The sequence below is a fragment of the Alexandromys fortis genome, unplaced genomic scaffold (assembly GCF_014885135.2).
Source record: "Alexandromys fortis isolate MF-2015 unplaced genomic scaffold, M_Fortis_MF-2015_v1.1 scaffold_70, whole genome shotgun sequence".
In the NCBI taxonomy this organism is placed as follows: domain Eukaryota; kingdom Metazoa; phylum Chordata; class Mammalia; order Rodentia; family Cricetidae; genus Alexandromys; species Alexandromys fortis.
In genome coordinates this window covers 7,686,158-7,701,619 of record NW_026067955.1, presented here as the reverse complement: position 1 = coordinate 7,701,619, position 15,462 = coordinate 7,686,158, and the positions used below count along the sequence as shown (strand labels likewise).

General features: G+C 51.3%; 1 protein-coding gene across 9 annotated transcripts in view; it reads right to left on the bottom strand.

Annotated features, from left to right (window-relative positions):
* Positions 1–15,462, bottom strand: part of Megf11 (multiple EGF like domains 11) — a 330,639-nt gene that overhangs the window by 20,506 nt on the left and 294,671 nt on the right. For 5 of the 9 annotated variants that reach the window (XR_007593522.1, XM_050151800.1, XM_050151803.1 and 2 more), the window contains exons 11-19: positions 14,167–14,287; positions 13,173–13,336; positions 12,108–12,210; positions 7,205–7,351; positions 6,716–6,850; positions 2,658–2,786; positions 1,430–1,558; positions 838–966; positions 275–403 (exon numbers count right to left, since the gene is read on the bottom strand). Coding sequence is in view for 8 of the 9 variants with exons in the window: in XM_050151800.1 (XP_050007757.1) it covers positions 275–403; positions 838–966; positions 1,430–1,558; positions 2,658–2,786; positions 6,716–6,850; positions 7,205–7,351; positions 12,108–12,210; positions 13,173–13,336; positions 14,167–14,287 (1,186 nt within the window). In the remaining variant the exon portion in view is untranslated. The remainder of the gene's footprint in view (positions 1–274; positions 404–837; positions 967–1,429; positions 1,559–2,657; positions 2,787–6,715; positions 6,851–7,204; positions 7,352–12,107; positions 12,211–13,172; positions 13,337–14,166; positions 14,288–15,462) is intronic. The other 4 variants (XM_050151802.1, XM_050151807.1, XM_050151805.1 and 1 more) reach the window with 1 other exon arrangement.

Sequence of the window (15,462 nt, the reverse complement as noted above, 5' to 3'; positions counted from 1 at the left end):
GGCCCAGCAAAGGAAATGACCTGCCCAGAGACACCTAGCAGGGAGTGGCAGAAGTCAAACCTGGCACATTCCAGTTTAGCCTGATTGGCCTTCCCAGCACTAGCCCACGGGAAACTCCCAGAGGATATGCATGGAGAAGTGGTGAGGTGAGGCTCCCAACTATGAATAAAAGGTAGCGTCATAAACCTCAACTGGTCTGGTTAGAACTCCAAAGCCACCAATGATTTTGGGCCCTTTCCACCCCTGTCCAGACATTCTGCCACCTGTATGTTACCTTGGTCACACCTGATTCCTTTGAATCCGGGGCTGCAGTAACAGGTACCAGTGACATGGTCACAAGTGGCATTGTTCATGCACTCACATAGCTGCTGACACCCATATCCAAAGGTTCCGGGGGCACATCCTATATGGTATGCAGAGTGCAAGTAAACAGTGAGACACAGCCACACTCACGCCCCTCCCACTCCAGGTGGGGAAGCCTGTGGCAACAGGACAATTGTATCCCACCCTCAATGAAGCCTTTTGAACTGGAGTGCCTGTTGTGTATCACCCTGAGTCAGGGCATGTGGGCACAGGAGCAGGCAGCCTCACCTGCCTCTCCCTCCTGAACTCATTTAAAGAACCAGAAAATCCTGCCTACCACACCCTTGCCCTGTCTGAAGTGGCGAGAGATACTGTGACCATGAGTGTGTAAAGTCTTTCTCAGAAGTTGTCCTCAAAGTCTAAAGTTCAGGAGCTGAGGTATCCTGGATGGGAGTGGGGGTTGAAGGAAGCAGCTTCCCCTGCAATAGGCAGAAGCCCAGCCCAAATACCAGGAACAGGGTTGGGGCTGCTTACTCTGTTCACAGTGGCGCCCGGTGAAGCCTGTTCGACAGGTGCATTTCCCAGTGATGTGGTCACAGCTGGCTCCATTCTGACACTGGCATATGTGCCCACAATCCTTCCCAAAAAATGCTGCAGGGCAACCTGCAACAAGACCACAGATCACAGTGGCCACGGACTCAGGGAAACTGCAGAGATGTTGCTGGGACCATACTTGTCTGCTGCTTCCTCCGCAGCACGGGATAAAGGCTAGTGAGCCCCTCAGAGCCATCTGTACCCACTGAATCTTGGCCTAAAGGGGTGGAGGGTAGGGGCAAGGTAATCCATGCAGCTAGGGCCTCAGCAGCAGAGGACACGCTCTGGTCTCTTGGTTGTACAACCCTGAGATTTCTTCCCCATGGTCCAAGGGCCTGATCTTGTTGATTGTTGAGGTACCCTATAGCCTTGACCTTTCAAGACTTTGGATGATCCTGAGGTATGACTGGTCCTGGGACCAGCCTCTTCCCCCCGCCCCCCCCCCCTTTACAAGCCAAGACTATTCACAAAGTGACCAGTAGGCCGCAGCATATGACTGGGAGTGGCTAGTAGGCTGGGAGGCAGGGCTTACGCTGCGTGCAGAAGAGTCCAGTCCAGCCAGGGGTGCAGTGGCAGGCCCCATCCTCGGCGCTGCAGCTCGCCCCGTTGTGGCAGCTGCATGTATGGAAGCAGGCAGAGCCCCAGAACCCAGATGGGCAGGCTGTGGGGGGTGGATGGGATGCAGAGGGGGAGGGCAGAGAGGAGCAGGAGGGAAGGGGGGAGGCGAGTACATGTCAGAGCCAGGACACCTGATGGACCCAGAAGGGCATCTTTCTTGGCCTTCGGGGCGGGACTTGCTGCGCTATTCTCAGAATCCCTCAGGTCACCTCTTGGCCTCATCCACTAGGATTGCTATGAGGCCCAGATTCTTGTCTACTCAATCTTGGGTGATTAAAGCAGCCTTGCACCTCCATTTTTAGGGGGACTGACAGGGATAGAGGTGAAGTACCACTGGGGATACTGACTTGTCCACAAGTGGCAGGGACTGTCTCCTCTTTGGGTTCTTGTGATGTTTAAGGATGGAGCCTGTGTCTCCCACCAGAATGGAACTGCCCCTAAGTCTAGCCATTTAACTGGGACCTCCTTACAGATACTGACTTTGTCTTACACATCAGACAGGGAGCTCCATAGGGCTAGGACCCCTTTGTATCAGGCTGTTACATCCTGTTCAGGCTTAGGATGTTTAGGACATTATTCATAGGGGGATCCATCCCACAAGGTGCTCCCATTTTTCTAGGGGTGGCTGCCCTAGCCTAGTCACTCACAAACTCCAACATGCCAGCCTTGTTCCCTCCTCCCCATCTCTATGCTCCTTCTACACACAGATGCTAATGGAGTGTGAATTCTTAGGATTCCCGGCATTGATGGCACTGACAATACCGAAGTCTTTAATATCTGCAGTAACAATATCCATGGTCAGTACCAGTAACTCAACAAGTTCACTGTTTCACTAAATGGGACTTTCAGGGTCGGGGAACAGTGACTTGGCTCAATGGGTAAAGGCACTTACTACCCAAACCTGGTGAGCCTGAGTTTGATCCCTGGGACCCATATAAAAGTGGAAGAAGAGAAGTGATGCTATAGAGCTGGCCTCTCACCTCCACATACATGCTGTGGCACTTGGACACACACCATACACACAGAAATAATGCAAGTAAATAAATGGGTCTTGGGTAGATGTTCTTGTCTCCAGGAGAGTTCAGCCCTGTGGGTGGAGGCACCGTGACAGAGAGAGGAACAGTTGTGGGGTCACAGCTTACCCTGTGAGCAGTCCTTGCCGATCCACCCAGGGAAGCACTGACAGGAGCCATCGATGGGGCTGCAGGTCCCGTTGTTGGCACAGGAACAGAGCTGGGCACAATCCTGCCCAAAGTGTCCTCCAGCACACACTGTGGGCACAGGGAAGCCTGGCATCTGCCTTCTTTCCCAGGCTCTAAGAGCCACCACCCACACAGCTGTACCCCAAGTGGTTCCTATGCCACAGCCATGACCTGGGTATGATCTGGAGGAGAACCAACAGCTACAGTGGCAGATGGTCCTCCATCACATAGAGTGAGTGTCCCTTGTCCTACAGCAGCACCCCAAGAGGCCCTGTTCTGATTCCTTTGACAGGGACAGGTTGAGGCACACAGGGGAGACATCACTTGTCCTGGGTCTCACAGATAGAAAGTGGTAAGATGGGGTGGCATCTCTGGACTCTTAGTCCAATGCTCCTACACTACCTCCCTGGCTTATCCTTGACTGCCCTCCTAGACACATGGGTTACTGGACCACACACCTCCTTCTAAGGGTATCCAGGCCTTTCTGCTGTGCTTTTCCTATGACTAGTGCTTTCTAAATTCCTCTGACCCTCAAGTCCCACTATGGATGTTCTGCCTATAGGACTCACCTACCTGGAACAGTAAGATGGAGCAAGCCTTAAAATACTGACATCCTTGTCAGCTACCTTGGCGTTCCCCAGCAGCCTGCTTTTGGATCTTTCTGTTTTTTTTTTTTAAGCACAATGTATATCCTTTCCAAGTCACTTGGGGTTTTTATTGTGTTTGATCTTCCTCCCTAGCTGGTTCACCTATCTTCTCCCTTCTGGGTGGCTGTGTCCCTATTTGAGGCTGCAAGTAGCTTCTTCCTTGAACATTCTTTTTTTTTTTTTTTCCTTGAACATTCTTATTACTGAGACTTAACAGCTGTTTCAGGCCAAGCCTGAGTCCTTCCCTTCCTGGTGTCCCCTACAATGCTTGGAGAGACAGCAGACATTCAGGCCACCAGGACCAAACATCACCTCTCTCCCTGGTCCCCTGGCCTAAACTTTGCAAGGGCAGACAATGTGGTCTCATTTTCTATTGTATCTGACTGTCCAGTGAACACTGAGGAAATAGGCCTTGGGAGTCTCAGCATTCTAGAAGGTTCTACTACTGTGATCATCAGAGGACCAGGAATAGATTTTGTAAATATTTATTTATATGTATCTGTGTGCAGGCATGTGCACATGCGAACAGGTGCCTGTGGCGGCCAGAAGAGGACATCAGAGACCTTGGAGGTAAAGTTAGAGGCAATTGTAAGCTGCCTGACATGCGTCCTAGAAAGTGAACTCAGATCCTCTGCAAGAGCAGCTAGCTTTCTTACCCATTGAGCCATCTTTTCGGCCCCCATGGAATAGGTATTGATTTTTTGGAGGAAAGTGGTTTCCTTTGACTTAGGTCTCAAACCAGGGAAGCCATCACTTCCCTTCCTCCACTCTGCCTCCCGTTGCCAGCTCTTCCCTAGCCTGACTGTGGGCACCAGGTAGCCAGAATGTGCATGTAGTCTCTACCTCTGTGAACATGGCTCGTGGTTGGGGCAGATGATAAAGGCAGGTGGACCCGACTCTGCCTGAGGCTTTGGAATTTGGGTCCTCGATTTGTTATGCCTTCAGCAAACACATGACATTTACATTTACACCAGAAACTGATCAAAATGTCTCACCAAGACTAATATTACTTTCACTTAATCTTGACAATGTCTTCATCATTGCTCCCTATCACTGAATTCCCCCTGACACATAGGGAGAGGTTTAAGCTGTCTGTCTGAGGTTACACAGCAAAGAAATTCTACTGTTTCTTCGCTGAGGACAGTTTAACAAAGCCCTTCATGTCTCACCCCACCCCCTAGATCTGTTTCCTCATCAAAACAGGGACAGGAGTCCCCACTCAGGCTTCTGTAGCTGCAGGTAGGCGGTTGATGGGTGGCTCTGTGCTGCCCTTCCCAGGTGAGTCTGCCCTGTTTGCTGCTCAGGCTCCACCCTCTGCTTCCGAAACTGCCTGTTGCTCCACCTCCTCCCTGTCTCTGGGAAATGCTTTATTCTGAGGATCCAGTTTGAGCCCCATCATTCCTTGTACCCCCCTGTGTTGGCTGAGGCAAAGGACTATCTACCAGCTTGGTGGGGAGTAGGTGCTGGAGCCGATCCACCAGTTTTCACCCTACAACTAAACTGCTCTAACAAGGCAATCTTCCCTTTGAAGTCTTCCCCCTCCACAAGGCGGACAAATTCACCCGCAGAGCCGCTAATGTGATCAGTCTAACGCATTAATTGCAAGACTTCTTAGCTGAATCAAGAGTCAGGCATGGGAAGGGAAGGAGGGGGCCAGTGAAAAGAAAACATTGGGTTATATTTAATCTATGTTTAATGATTCTGGGGAAGCACTGTCCATAATTTGTAACTCACTGGAAAGCCAGTCATTAGAAAGTGTCAGTTCAATTTTTTACAAGGTTTGAGACGTAACCAGAGCAGTTGCCATTAATAGCCAACTCCATTAGATCTATATGTGGAAAAGACTCATTAGGCCAGCGGGCAATAAATCAGACGGCTTGGGCTGCGAGGGTTCCTTCTTGGGCTTCGGAGCTCCTAATTTAGACGGGGCCCGGTTCTATTGACGGCTGGGTCTCCTATGTTTAATAAATAAACCTCAGCCTGTCAGGTGGTGATTAAACCATCCTAGGAGGGTTACAAGCAAATGAAACTGTCACATATGTTTCCCTGGGGTCCAAACTTCTTATGACCTCAACACATCATGGAGTCAAACTTCTATTCGCGCATATTAAAAATAGCCCAGCTCAGCGGTGATGATGTATCAAAAGAATGGTTTCCCCTGGAGGTGGTGAGCTCTTCATCAAGAGAAAGAAGTATTTAAGAACAGGCCAGGTGAGGTTCTTGCCTAGGTGACTTTGAAGTTGCCTTTAGCTCTAAGTTCACATTATTCTCAAATGTCTTCACTCTCACTGACTATAGTGTAAATTCTGCAAGCTAGCGTTTAAGCAAAGCCATGTCCTAAGCCATTCTGAGTAATCCCGAGCCTGCCTTCCTAGCCCACTCCCCATCTCTAGTTGCTGCATCTTCCACCCATTCCCTGCTGCTGTAGACTAACAGGCCCAGGTTCTGTTATCCCAAAGTCCTGCAGAATCCCTCTCCAACTGTCACACTGCCCTAGGCTTCAGGCGCCTCGCAGGGAGTTGTGGATGGTAGATGCTGGGACCAGCTATTATCTTCCCATGGTGGCTAATGTGGAGGGATTTTTGACAATAGTGTTGGAATTTGCCATAGCAGAAATGTTTATGTCATGGAACCCTGTAAATGCTGCAAGTCAGGTGCTTACCCTCAGAAAACTAGCTCGCTGGGGAGTACTACTGCTTGGCATTCCATACAGCCCTAGCTCAGGGCCACTCTGGTGTACCAATGCTCATTTCATGCTCCTACCTTTTGTTTGCTTGTTATGTATTTGGAGACAGGGTCTCATGTAGCCCAGGTTATCCCCATGCTCCCTATGTAGCTAAGGATTACCTTGGACCTCTCCATCCTTCTGCCTCTACTTCCTGAGGGCTGGGCTTATGGATAGATGATACCACACCCAGCTTATGTAGTGCTTGAGATGGGTCACATGCACTCTAGACAAGCATTCTTCCAACTGTACTACCTCCTTAGGCCTGGTTTTGGTTTTCTGAGGCAGGTTAAGTAGCCCAGGCTGTCCCTGCATACATAATCCTCTGTCTCAGCCTCCCAAGTTCTGGGACCACATGGGTATGTACTACCATGCCTGGCTCGTCTTCCGCCTTTCTTTTTAGAAGAATACTGGAGTCTGCATTTGTTTCTGCCACTCGCTAGCTGCGAGACCGTAGACATGGCATTTAGCTTCTTTGAGCCCGTGCCTTTTAGCAGCACAGTTACTTCTTCTCATTTCACCTATGTGCTGCTCAGTTCCCAACAGTGTAGGAAGAGAACCCCTGGACCCTCCCTGCTTTCTGCCCCTTGGTTCCCTGCCCTGGCCTTCCCACCACTTGAGGGTACCTTGGTTGCACAAGGCTCCAGAGAATCCTGGCAGGCACTCACAGATGCCACTGACATGGTGGCAGGGCCCGTTGCTGTGCACGCAGAGAGGACAAGACTGGGTGCAGCCATAGCCGTAGAACCCTGGTGGGCAGACTGAGGGTGTTGGAGGGGAGATGGTGGTTAAAGCTTGTAGGGAACAACTGGCCTAGTCACCTCTTTGGTCCCCCATCCCAGTGAAGCGAGACTCCTTAAAAATAGGGAGTCTGGGATCCCCACACTTGGAGGTCCATATCTTTTGAAGAGAAGAACTGGTGGCTACTCCTGATTCTACCGAGAGGCTGAGCCCTGAACTTGGGGACAGAACAGCCAGTATAGGGGAGGAAGGCACAAAATGGGGAGCAGCCTGGCTCCCAGAGGCCAGCCTTCTACAGTCTAGCACTGCTTCTGACTGGAAGGCGCTGAGTGGATGGGAAATTAGAAATCCTTGGGGTGAGGGCCTAGCCTTACTTCTCTGACATAAGGGTCCTCGGAAGCCAGGGGCACACTCGCATCTCCCATCCTCTGGGGAGCAGGAGCCTCCGTTCTCACAGCTGCAGGGCACTGAGCAGTTGGGGCCCCAGCGACCTGGGGGGCACGTGCTGTCACAGCGGATGCCTGTGAACCAAACACAGAGGCAGATCAGCGGTAGGGGATGAGGGCAGGAGGGAGATGGGGATGACGGGGAGGGCTTCTGAGAGGAGAGATGCCCTTCGAGTCCTCAGAAATGAAAGGAACTGGCCAGGCACAGGCAGTCGCTCTGAGCGACGACAGAAGGCTGGATAGCTTGGACTTGAACACGGCACAATGGCAGACCCCTGGCAGGCTCGATGAGCCCAGCAAGAGAGGAGCTGGTGGCACCAGATAAAGAAGGCTGCCTCCACCTTCATAGCTAAGCTGGCATCAAGGGCATGTCGGGCCAGTGAGATGGCTCATCTCAGGTCAGAGTTCTTGGTGCGAAAGCCTGGTGGCCTGAGTTCCATTTCTGAAATCCATATAAAAATGTAAGGAGAGAAACGATTCCAAAGTTGGCCTCTGACCTCCACTGTGGCACAAGCAACCCCACTCTATCATACTGATGCAGTCATTCATGATCTCTATCAAATTTGCTTTTAATTTAAAAAGAAATACAAGGTCATACAAGGTCATCCTCAGCTGTGTGTAGAAAGTTCAAGGCCAGCCAGGGCTGTACGAGAGAAACAGAAAATATGTGTATGCATATACACACTTTATAACACATAATCACATATATAAAAGAAACCAAAACTGCTTTCTGTACCTCAAACATGCTGATAACTGACCCTTGATTTGACAAACAGCAACCTAAGGGGAAACGGATGGAATAGCTCAGTAAAAAAGGGAGCAAGATCTACAGTTCCTCTGTGCTCAAAGAATATTTGAGCTGGGCTGATTTCAGCCTGGAGGCTAAGGAGGAATTTTAAAAAGCCAGGGTGGGGATTCCTTCCAGGCAGAGTGGCATCCTGATATGTGTGTGCTAGGTGATTGGAGCAGGCCCAGGAGACCAGCCAGTCTTTGAAAGGTGAGCTTCAGAGGCTCCAGGCAGCGCAGGATCAGTCTAAAAGTCAAGTCTGCCTTGTTAGAAGGACAGGGACTAAGAAAGAGCAACAGGAGGGAAGAAGACCCAGCAAACAGTCAAGCCTTTGAGGCTCTCCCGGCCTACCTGAAGGAGAGGGAGGGAACATGGGTGAGTCAGTCAGGGTGGCGAGACAGGGAGGGGTGCTGCTGGCCTCCTCCCCCACTGCTGGGAATAACCTCCCTTTTTGTGCCTTGCCTTGCATTTTGACCTGCTGGGGGGTATGGAGGGTTTCAGGTATCACTTCCTGAAAAATGGGTAGTGGCTTCTGCCAGGGAGCATGTGGCAGGTGTGTCATTTCCCACACTCCCTTGCTGATAGCTTCTCCCATGGAGTTTCAGGGGGTTGAAAGGCAGACCGGGGAATGTGGGGTGATTATAATTGAAGCTTGGGAAAGGTTTAAAGCAGTTTAAAGATTTTGGGTACCTCTTCCAGTCTCCCCTTTATAGCTGTGGTTGACCCTCTGTATTCGTGAAAGAAACCAATATCCAAGGATGATCATATAATCTATGCAGCCTCCTGTACATGTCCATGTTGTTCATCTGGGACCAAGGATGACCTTAAAGCTCTGATGCTCCTGTCTCCACCTCCCCAGTGCTAGGATTGCTGGCATGCATCACCATGCCTGGTTTTGTGCTGGGCTGGGAATGAAACTCAGGGCTCTGTGCATGCCAGGTGAGTATTCTACCAACCAAGTTACAGCCTTTCCCACATCCTTTATGTCATGTGGAGACAACTTATAATACAGAATACGGTGCAGGGCTGGAGAGATGGCTCAGAGGTTAAAAGCGACCATCTGTAACTTGTTCCAACTTCAGAAAGTGGAGACCAGATTCCACAGAACAAACTGGCTGGTGAGACTAGTCACGTGGGTGAGCTCTGATTCAATTGAGAGACCCTGTCTCAGTGAATAAGATGGAAGAGCAATTGGGGACAATTTCTGACATCAGCCCCAGGCCTCTGTGTGCATATGCACACACATGCATCCTCCCCACATACGTGCCCATACACGCATACATGTATATCTCATATTCTTATTTGCAGTCTCGTTCTCTCTCTGGAGGAGGTGCTCCGAGCTTTAGTTTTCAGGAGCCCCTCTCCATGTACTAATGGGCAGTCACCCAGCAGCAAGCCCTTCTCTGGGAAGCCTTCCTATGTGTTTGCCCAAGAGTCCAAACAGCTGCAACTTCCTGTTACAACTGTTTTATATACCTAGCTCCTACCTCCCCTGCCAGGAACCAGAAGGGGGCAATGGCATCCTGAAATCTTCCCTGCTGACCTAGTTGCTCTTCACAGCAGAGACACCCCACCTGGGCATCTTTGTAATGCTGAAGTTTCAGACGATCAAATTCATCCTTGGCTACTTAGCAAGTTTGAGCCAATCTGGGCTACATGACAGATAACTTATTAAGTGAATACTCTCTCCCCAGACTGTGTCCTGGGCTTCCCCGCGTGTTGACACTAATATTGTGACACCTCCTTAGCTGTAGTAGAAGAGCCAGAGTAGATGTCTAAACTCTCCGTATGTGGTCAAACCGGATGACGTTCTTCAATGGATTTCAAGAAGCATTTTTGTGAGCACCTATTATGTTCAAGGCAAGGTAAATTAGCTATGGTAGAACTATTATCATAAGGGGGCAGAGTGTAAGCCCAGGCCAGGTGGGGAGGTGAGCAGGGTTTCTGGGGAGGAAACAGAGGGGTGCTCACTGTATGGCCCAGTTTCTGCCCTCACCCTCCCTGTCTTTCCTGGCCTTCCTCATGACATCTGAGGACATCTCACATGTTTGAGAAGCCTCAGCCCACCTTTGGAGAAATGGGCTGTGGAGCCAGCGGAGGCCTTGCTGAGACTGTCCATCAAAGCCAGGTTTGTAAGCATCGTCATTAAAGTAGGTGTCGTTAAAATCATATCAGCTCTGTCAAAATTAGGGCAATGAAGATTTCAGGTAGATTTCCACTGGGCTGTAGCTGACAGCGTGGGGGGCAGAGAGGAGGCTGGAACCTTGATGCACATTGAGGGGTAGCTGGCAGGGCAAGCGAACCTCGACCTGGCAGAATGTAGAGGGACATCCCTGGCCTTTGGCTCCCAGAATAAAGATGGGAGAATCCTGCGGAATGAATATTGGAAACTTCCCCAGCTGGAAAACAAGTGGGATCATCAGGCTGTGGTCACTGACTTGTGCACCGCTACGGAGAGCTTCCTGTACTGTGGTTTATGTCACTGGTCACGGTGCCAGGTACCGAGCAGGTAACAGTACCCATCACAGAAATTTCAAAGTAGTCCCAAGTTTCCTCACAAGGCTTCCGATTGTCTATGCTTCCTGGGTGGAGGCTTTTGGACCATGCAGAGTAGAGGACTTGCCAAGGTTTCACAAGCCCAGGTGGTCTGGCTGGGGTCCTGGCTTAGCAACCCGGTTTTCTTCTCTCAGCATGTGGCAGACAGTGGGTCAGGGGTGGGTAAGGCAGATAGATACCTTCCTAGGCCTGCTATACACACAATCACTCAAATCCGAGTCCAAGGCCCATGGTGAGGGCTACAGAGGACAGACCTGGGTCACCAGAATTCATAAACAGGGCTCTTTAGTCCTAGGCAGGTAATCATAGACAACCTTCATCTGGTGTAAGGGAGAGAGTTATCAGGGCTAGAGGTGTAACCCAGTGGCACAACACTTGTCTACCTCTTTAAATGAAGAAGAGAAAAGGATTAACTGAGTAAGATGGAGAGCAATCAAGAGGAGAGGGAGGGCAGGTGCAGAGGTGAGGAACCAGGATAGTGACCAGGGCCTGGTGGAACTTGCCCATAAACCAATCCTTGCACTTGGGAGACTGGGATAGGAGATGCAGAAAGTTCAAAGCCAGACTGGGCTAAATAGTAAGTTCCGGACTGGACATCGCTACACAATGAGATCTATCTTTAATAAAATGCATAAAGTTTACTTTGACCCAGGTGTTTGGAATGACCAAGTGAAGGAAATAGGGCAGAAAAGAGGAGCTGGGCAGGCCCACATCACAGGGGGTGGGGCCTTATGACAAGAATTCTCATGTAGCCCAGGCTAGCCTTAAACTTGCTATGTGGCCAAGGATGATCTTGAACTTCTGCTCCCCCGCCTCTCTCTCCTGAGTGCTGGGTTTATAAGTGTGGACCACTATGCCTGGCCAGGATCTTTTACATCAGTTCCATCAAATCACGAAGAGAAAGACTGGTTTGGATGGTCCCTCTGTTCACTATGTGCAAAGTGGGTTCACCTGGGCAAGATGGAAGGCCTGAGACCGACCAGGAGGTGAAGGTAGGCTAGATGAGAGACGGGTCCCCTAGCATCAACGGGCTGGAGAGAAGTGGCAGGGTTTGTCCATCTCGGACAGACGTGAAGAACTGAGATTCTGTTTTGTTGTTGTTGTTTATTTTTTTCTCCTTCAAGACAGGGTTTCTCTGTAGTTTTGGAGCCTGTCCTGGAACTAGCTCTTATAGACCAGGCTGGCCTCGAACTCACAGAGATCCGCCTGCCTCTGCCTCCCAAGTGCTGGGATTAAAGGTGTGCGCCACCACTGCCCGGCAGAACTGAGGTTCTGAAGTGCCATGCTCTCTATACACAGGCTGAGTACCTGTTGGCCCTGAAATGAACACATGTCCTGAGAACAAAGTCTCAGCATCGTATGTTTTAAATAAACATCTCTGTGCTGGGCTGAAAGGGAGCAGGTGAGGGCAGGAAGAGACTGGTAGATGAGTCATCACGAGGAGGGGAGGAAAACCAAGAACCTGGGCAGTGGCAGGGCAGAGGTTACCTGTCCATCCTGCTAGGCAGCAACAGTGGCCTGTGACAGGGTCACAGCCATCGGCATGGCTGCAATCACAACGCTCGCTACAGTTCAGCCCGAACGTGCCAGCCTGTGGGGAAGAGGGAGAGAAAAATACAATCATACCTCGGCCCCTAGAGGTCCGCACACTTCCATCAGCTCTTAGGGGGTCCAGAGGGGAGACTAGGACACAGTGAGGCTTTGTGAGTGGGTGTCAGCGGAGCTGTGAAAACGTCTCCGCAAATGATCACCTGGTTAAATTATAGGAATAGGAGAGACGGAAGTGATGATCACCCTCAGGTGTCATTCAAATTATAGATTAAAATGTACTTGGTTGTTGACAGGCATGGAGGGGAAAAGACTGCCTGTAACTCCAGCAATCAGGAGGTGGAGGCAGAAGGATTGCCATGAGTTCAAGAGATCCTCTCTCACAAAACAAAGCATATTTTGTTAATTGTGACACACCTGTCCCACACGCAGACCGAGGATTGCCTGTCTTGTCACTGGGGAAAGAAACGTATGCCCACGAGGTCTCAAGTGCCCTCCCCCACCCCCTGTCCTGTTCTCTTAATTCTCACATCAGTATTCTAGGATGGCTCCACTCAGTCTCACTTGAAAAATGGGAAGCAGCTGGACAAGCACACTCAAGGAGGCAGGGGAAACCCCACACTCAGTCTCATCAGTTGGTCTAGCAGCTTCAGGTTCAGTGATTGAGCTGGGGTTGCCGCTGAATGGCTTGGTTCCATGCCCCATCCCTAGTAGTTACAACTCAAATGCTACCTGGAAAGAGCCATTCTGCTGGTTTGGGGGCGGGGACTGGGAGTGCCCTGGCGGGGTCGATTCTGTAGCTGCCAGTCAATCTGTTCAGCTTGCAAGAGCAGCAACGGGAACCGCATTTCTGTCTAAGTGGCCATTTTATAGATGGGAAGGTTGAGGCCCAGGGTAGGAAGAGGCCACACAGGTTAACACTTCCTGACTCAGAGCTCTTCTCTATGGACCATGTAGCCCCCCCCTTCTCTGGAGAAGGCCCAAGGGACCAAGGTGGGTACTCACTGGGCAGGGCTGTTCACAGGAGTCCCCCAGCCAGCCTGGGGTACAGGCGCAGGAGCCGTCAGAAGGGCTGCAGGCTGCCCCATTGGCACAGACACAAGTCTCATTGCAGTTCAGGCCCCATGTCCCACTGGGACATGGCAGGGAGCAGTCTGGGCCCTGCCACCCTGGGGAGAGGGCAAAAGGTATCACCTCGTCATGCCCAGCACAGACAGGAGTCCTGTTGTCACGGCTGCCTAGATCGCCCTCCCTGACACAGGGTTCATGCCATTTCTGCTGCCTGGAATGGGCCTTTGGGGTGTCCCCCTCCCCGGCCATGGGTGGGGTTAGCAACATTTCTCCATTCTGAAGTCTTTCACTGCGTCTGCCTCCAGGACTGAACCCCTCCCTCCTCTGTTCCCTCAAGCAGGAGGCTACCCCTCAGGGAATGCAGAATCCTGCTTCCCAGCGCGGCCTCCAGGCAGGCTTCCTGAGGGAGACCTGCCCCCAAGACCAGAGTGGGGAAGGAGCCAGGTGCACCTTTCTCCTTGCCTCAGGCTGGACCTTCCTAAGCTTTTTCAGAGAGCACTTTTTTCTGTAGCCCAGGCTAATCCAGAACTACAGTTTCTCCCACTTCTGCATCCCACGCGCTGGTATGACAGGTGTGACCAGCATTCCCCGCGTGGGCAGGCCTTTGACAGTGGCCGTGTCTCTGTGGACCTCCAGCGTCTCCACAAAAGCTCTTTCAGTTCCCACCGGGCAAGTCTCTTGTCCAGGCTCAGGGAACTTGGTCTCCCCATTCTGTCCCGGCAGCCCATGTGGTTTTCTCTCTCTGTGCTCTCAGCAACTCCAAACCCAAGAGACTGTCCTACACCCCTGTTCTCCTGGTTCTAGCTGTGGCTCTCCTGGGCTGGAATCCGACCTGCACAGACCCTTTGACCCTGAGCGGTGCCCCTGCCTGTGACCCTGAGCTGTTGGCACACCTGAGCCTTGGGGATAGAGCGGAAGGGAAACTTACCCTCTTGGCAAGTGCAGGAGCCATCCACAGGGGAACAGGTGCCACCATTGCTACAGCTGCATACAGATGAGCAGTTGGGACCATAGGTCCCAGCAGCGCAGGGAATGGCACACACTTCTCCCTGCACAAAGAGGGCCTGGGTGTGAGATGAGGTTCCCAGTCTGACGGAGGCCGCGCAGCGCCCCTCCCAATGCCTAATGCTCTCATTCCCAGCACCTGCTCTTCTTTACAGCAGGGTCTCACTGTGTACACAGAGATCTGCTTGCCTCTGCTTGAAAATTGGTGGGGGTAATTGGGGGTGCGATGGGATTGGGGGATGTTAAAAGCGTGTACCACCTTACCTGGTTGCTTCTGTTATCTGGCAAAAGGAACTTTGCAGATGTGACAGAGGACCTTGAGACAGGGAAACTAAGGTACTTGGACCGTGGAAGCGGGCCTCTTATCTCAGAGTCTTTAAATCAAGTGATTAGAGAGGGTAGGTCAGAGGCACCTACCCTAAATCCTCCCACAAACTATAAAGATGCTGAGCTTTCTACAGCCAGCAAGAGAAGGGAGACCTTGACCCGACAGTCGCAGGACCAGATTGGCCGACAACTGGAAATGAACAAGCAGGAAACTGATCCTCCTCTAGAGCCCCAGGAGGCACTGCTGGCTCTGGGATTTCAAGTGGAGGCAGGTGCTTGAACTGGAAGAGAAGCCAGTGCTGGTTTAGGCCAGCACACAGGTGGGGATTCCTGCAGCAATTCTCTCCAGGTGGAGGAGGTCCTCCAGGCTCGACACCAGAGCTCTAGGATGGGCAAAGTCCCTGGGAACATCACCCTAAGCATCTATGTTAGGTCTCAGCAGCACAGCTTGTAACCTGGTACTGCCTATCAGTGGAACTGTCAGGGAGTGAGGGGGTTGAGAATCAGAAGGGTGGGGGTATGTGACTGGGTCTCTCGTATTACAGACTGGCCTCAAACACCTTGTAGCTGAGGATGACCTTGAACTTTGATCCTTCTGCCTCCACCTCCAGTTTGCTGAGATTACAGGCCAGTGCCAAATGAGATTTCAATCTGTTTTAGTTCTCACCAGCAAGGTACATGGAAGAGACAGCCAATCCCCACTTGTCTGTGCCTCAGAGGTCAGAGGGCACCGACAGTGGCTTTTGAGTGCTCTTTGGGGATCACGCATGGTCTCCTTTAATTCTTACCACACCTCAGATACACAAACTATTGCTTCCTAGTCTTCCCATGACAACAAAAGCAGTTACCTGAGAAAGTCATGTAATGGCCCAGACCACAGAGCTCAAAATAG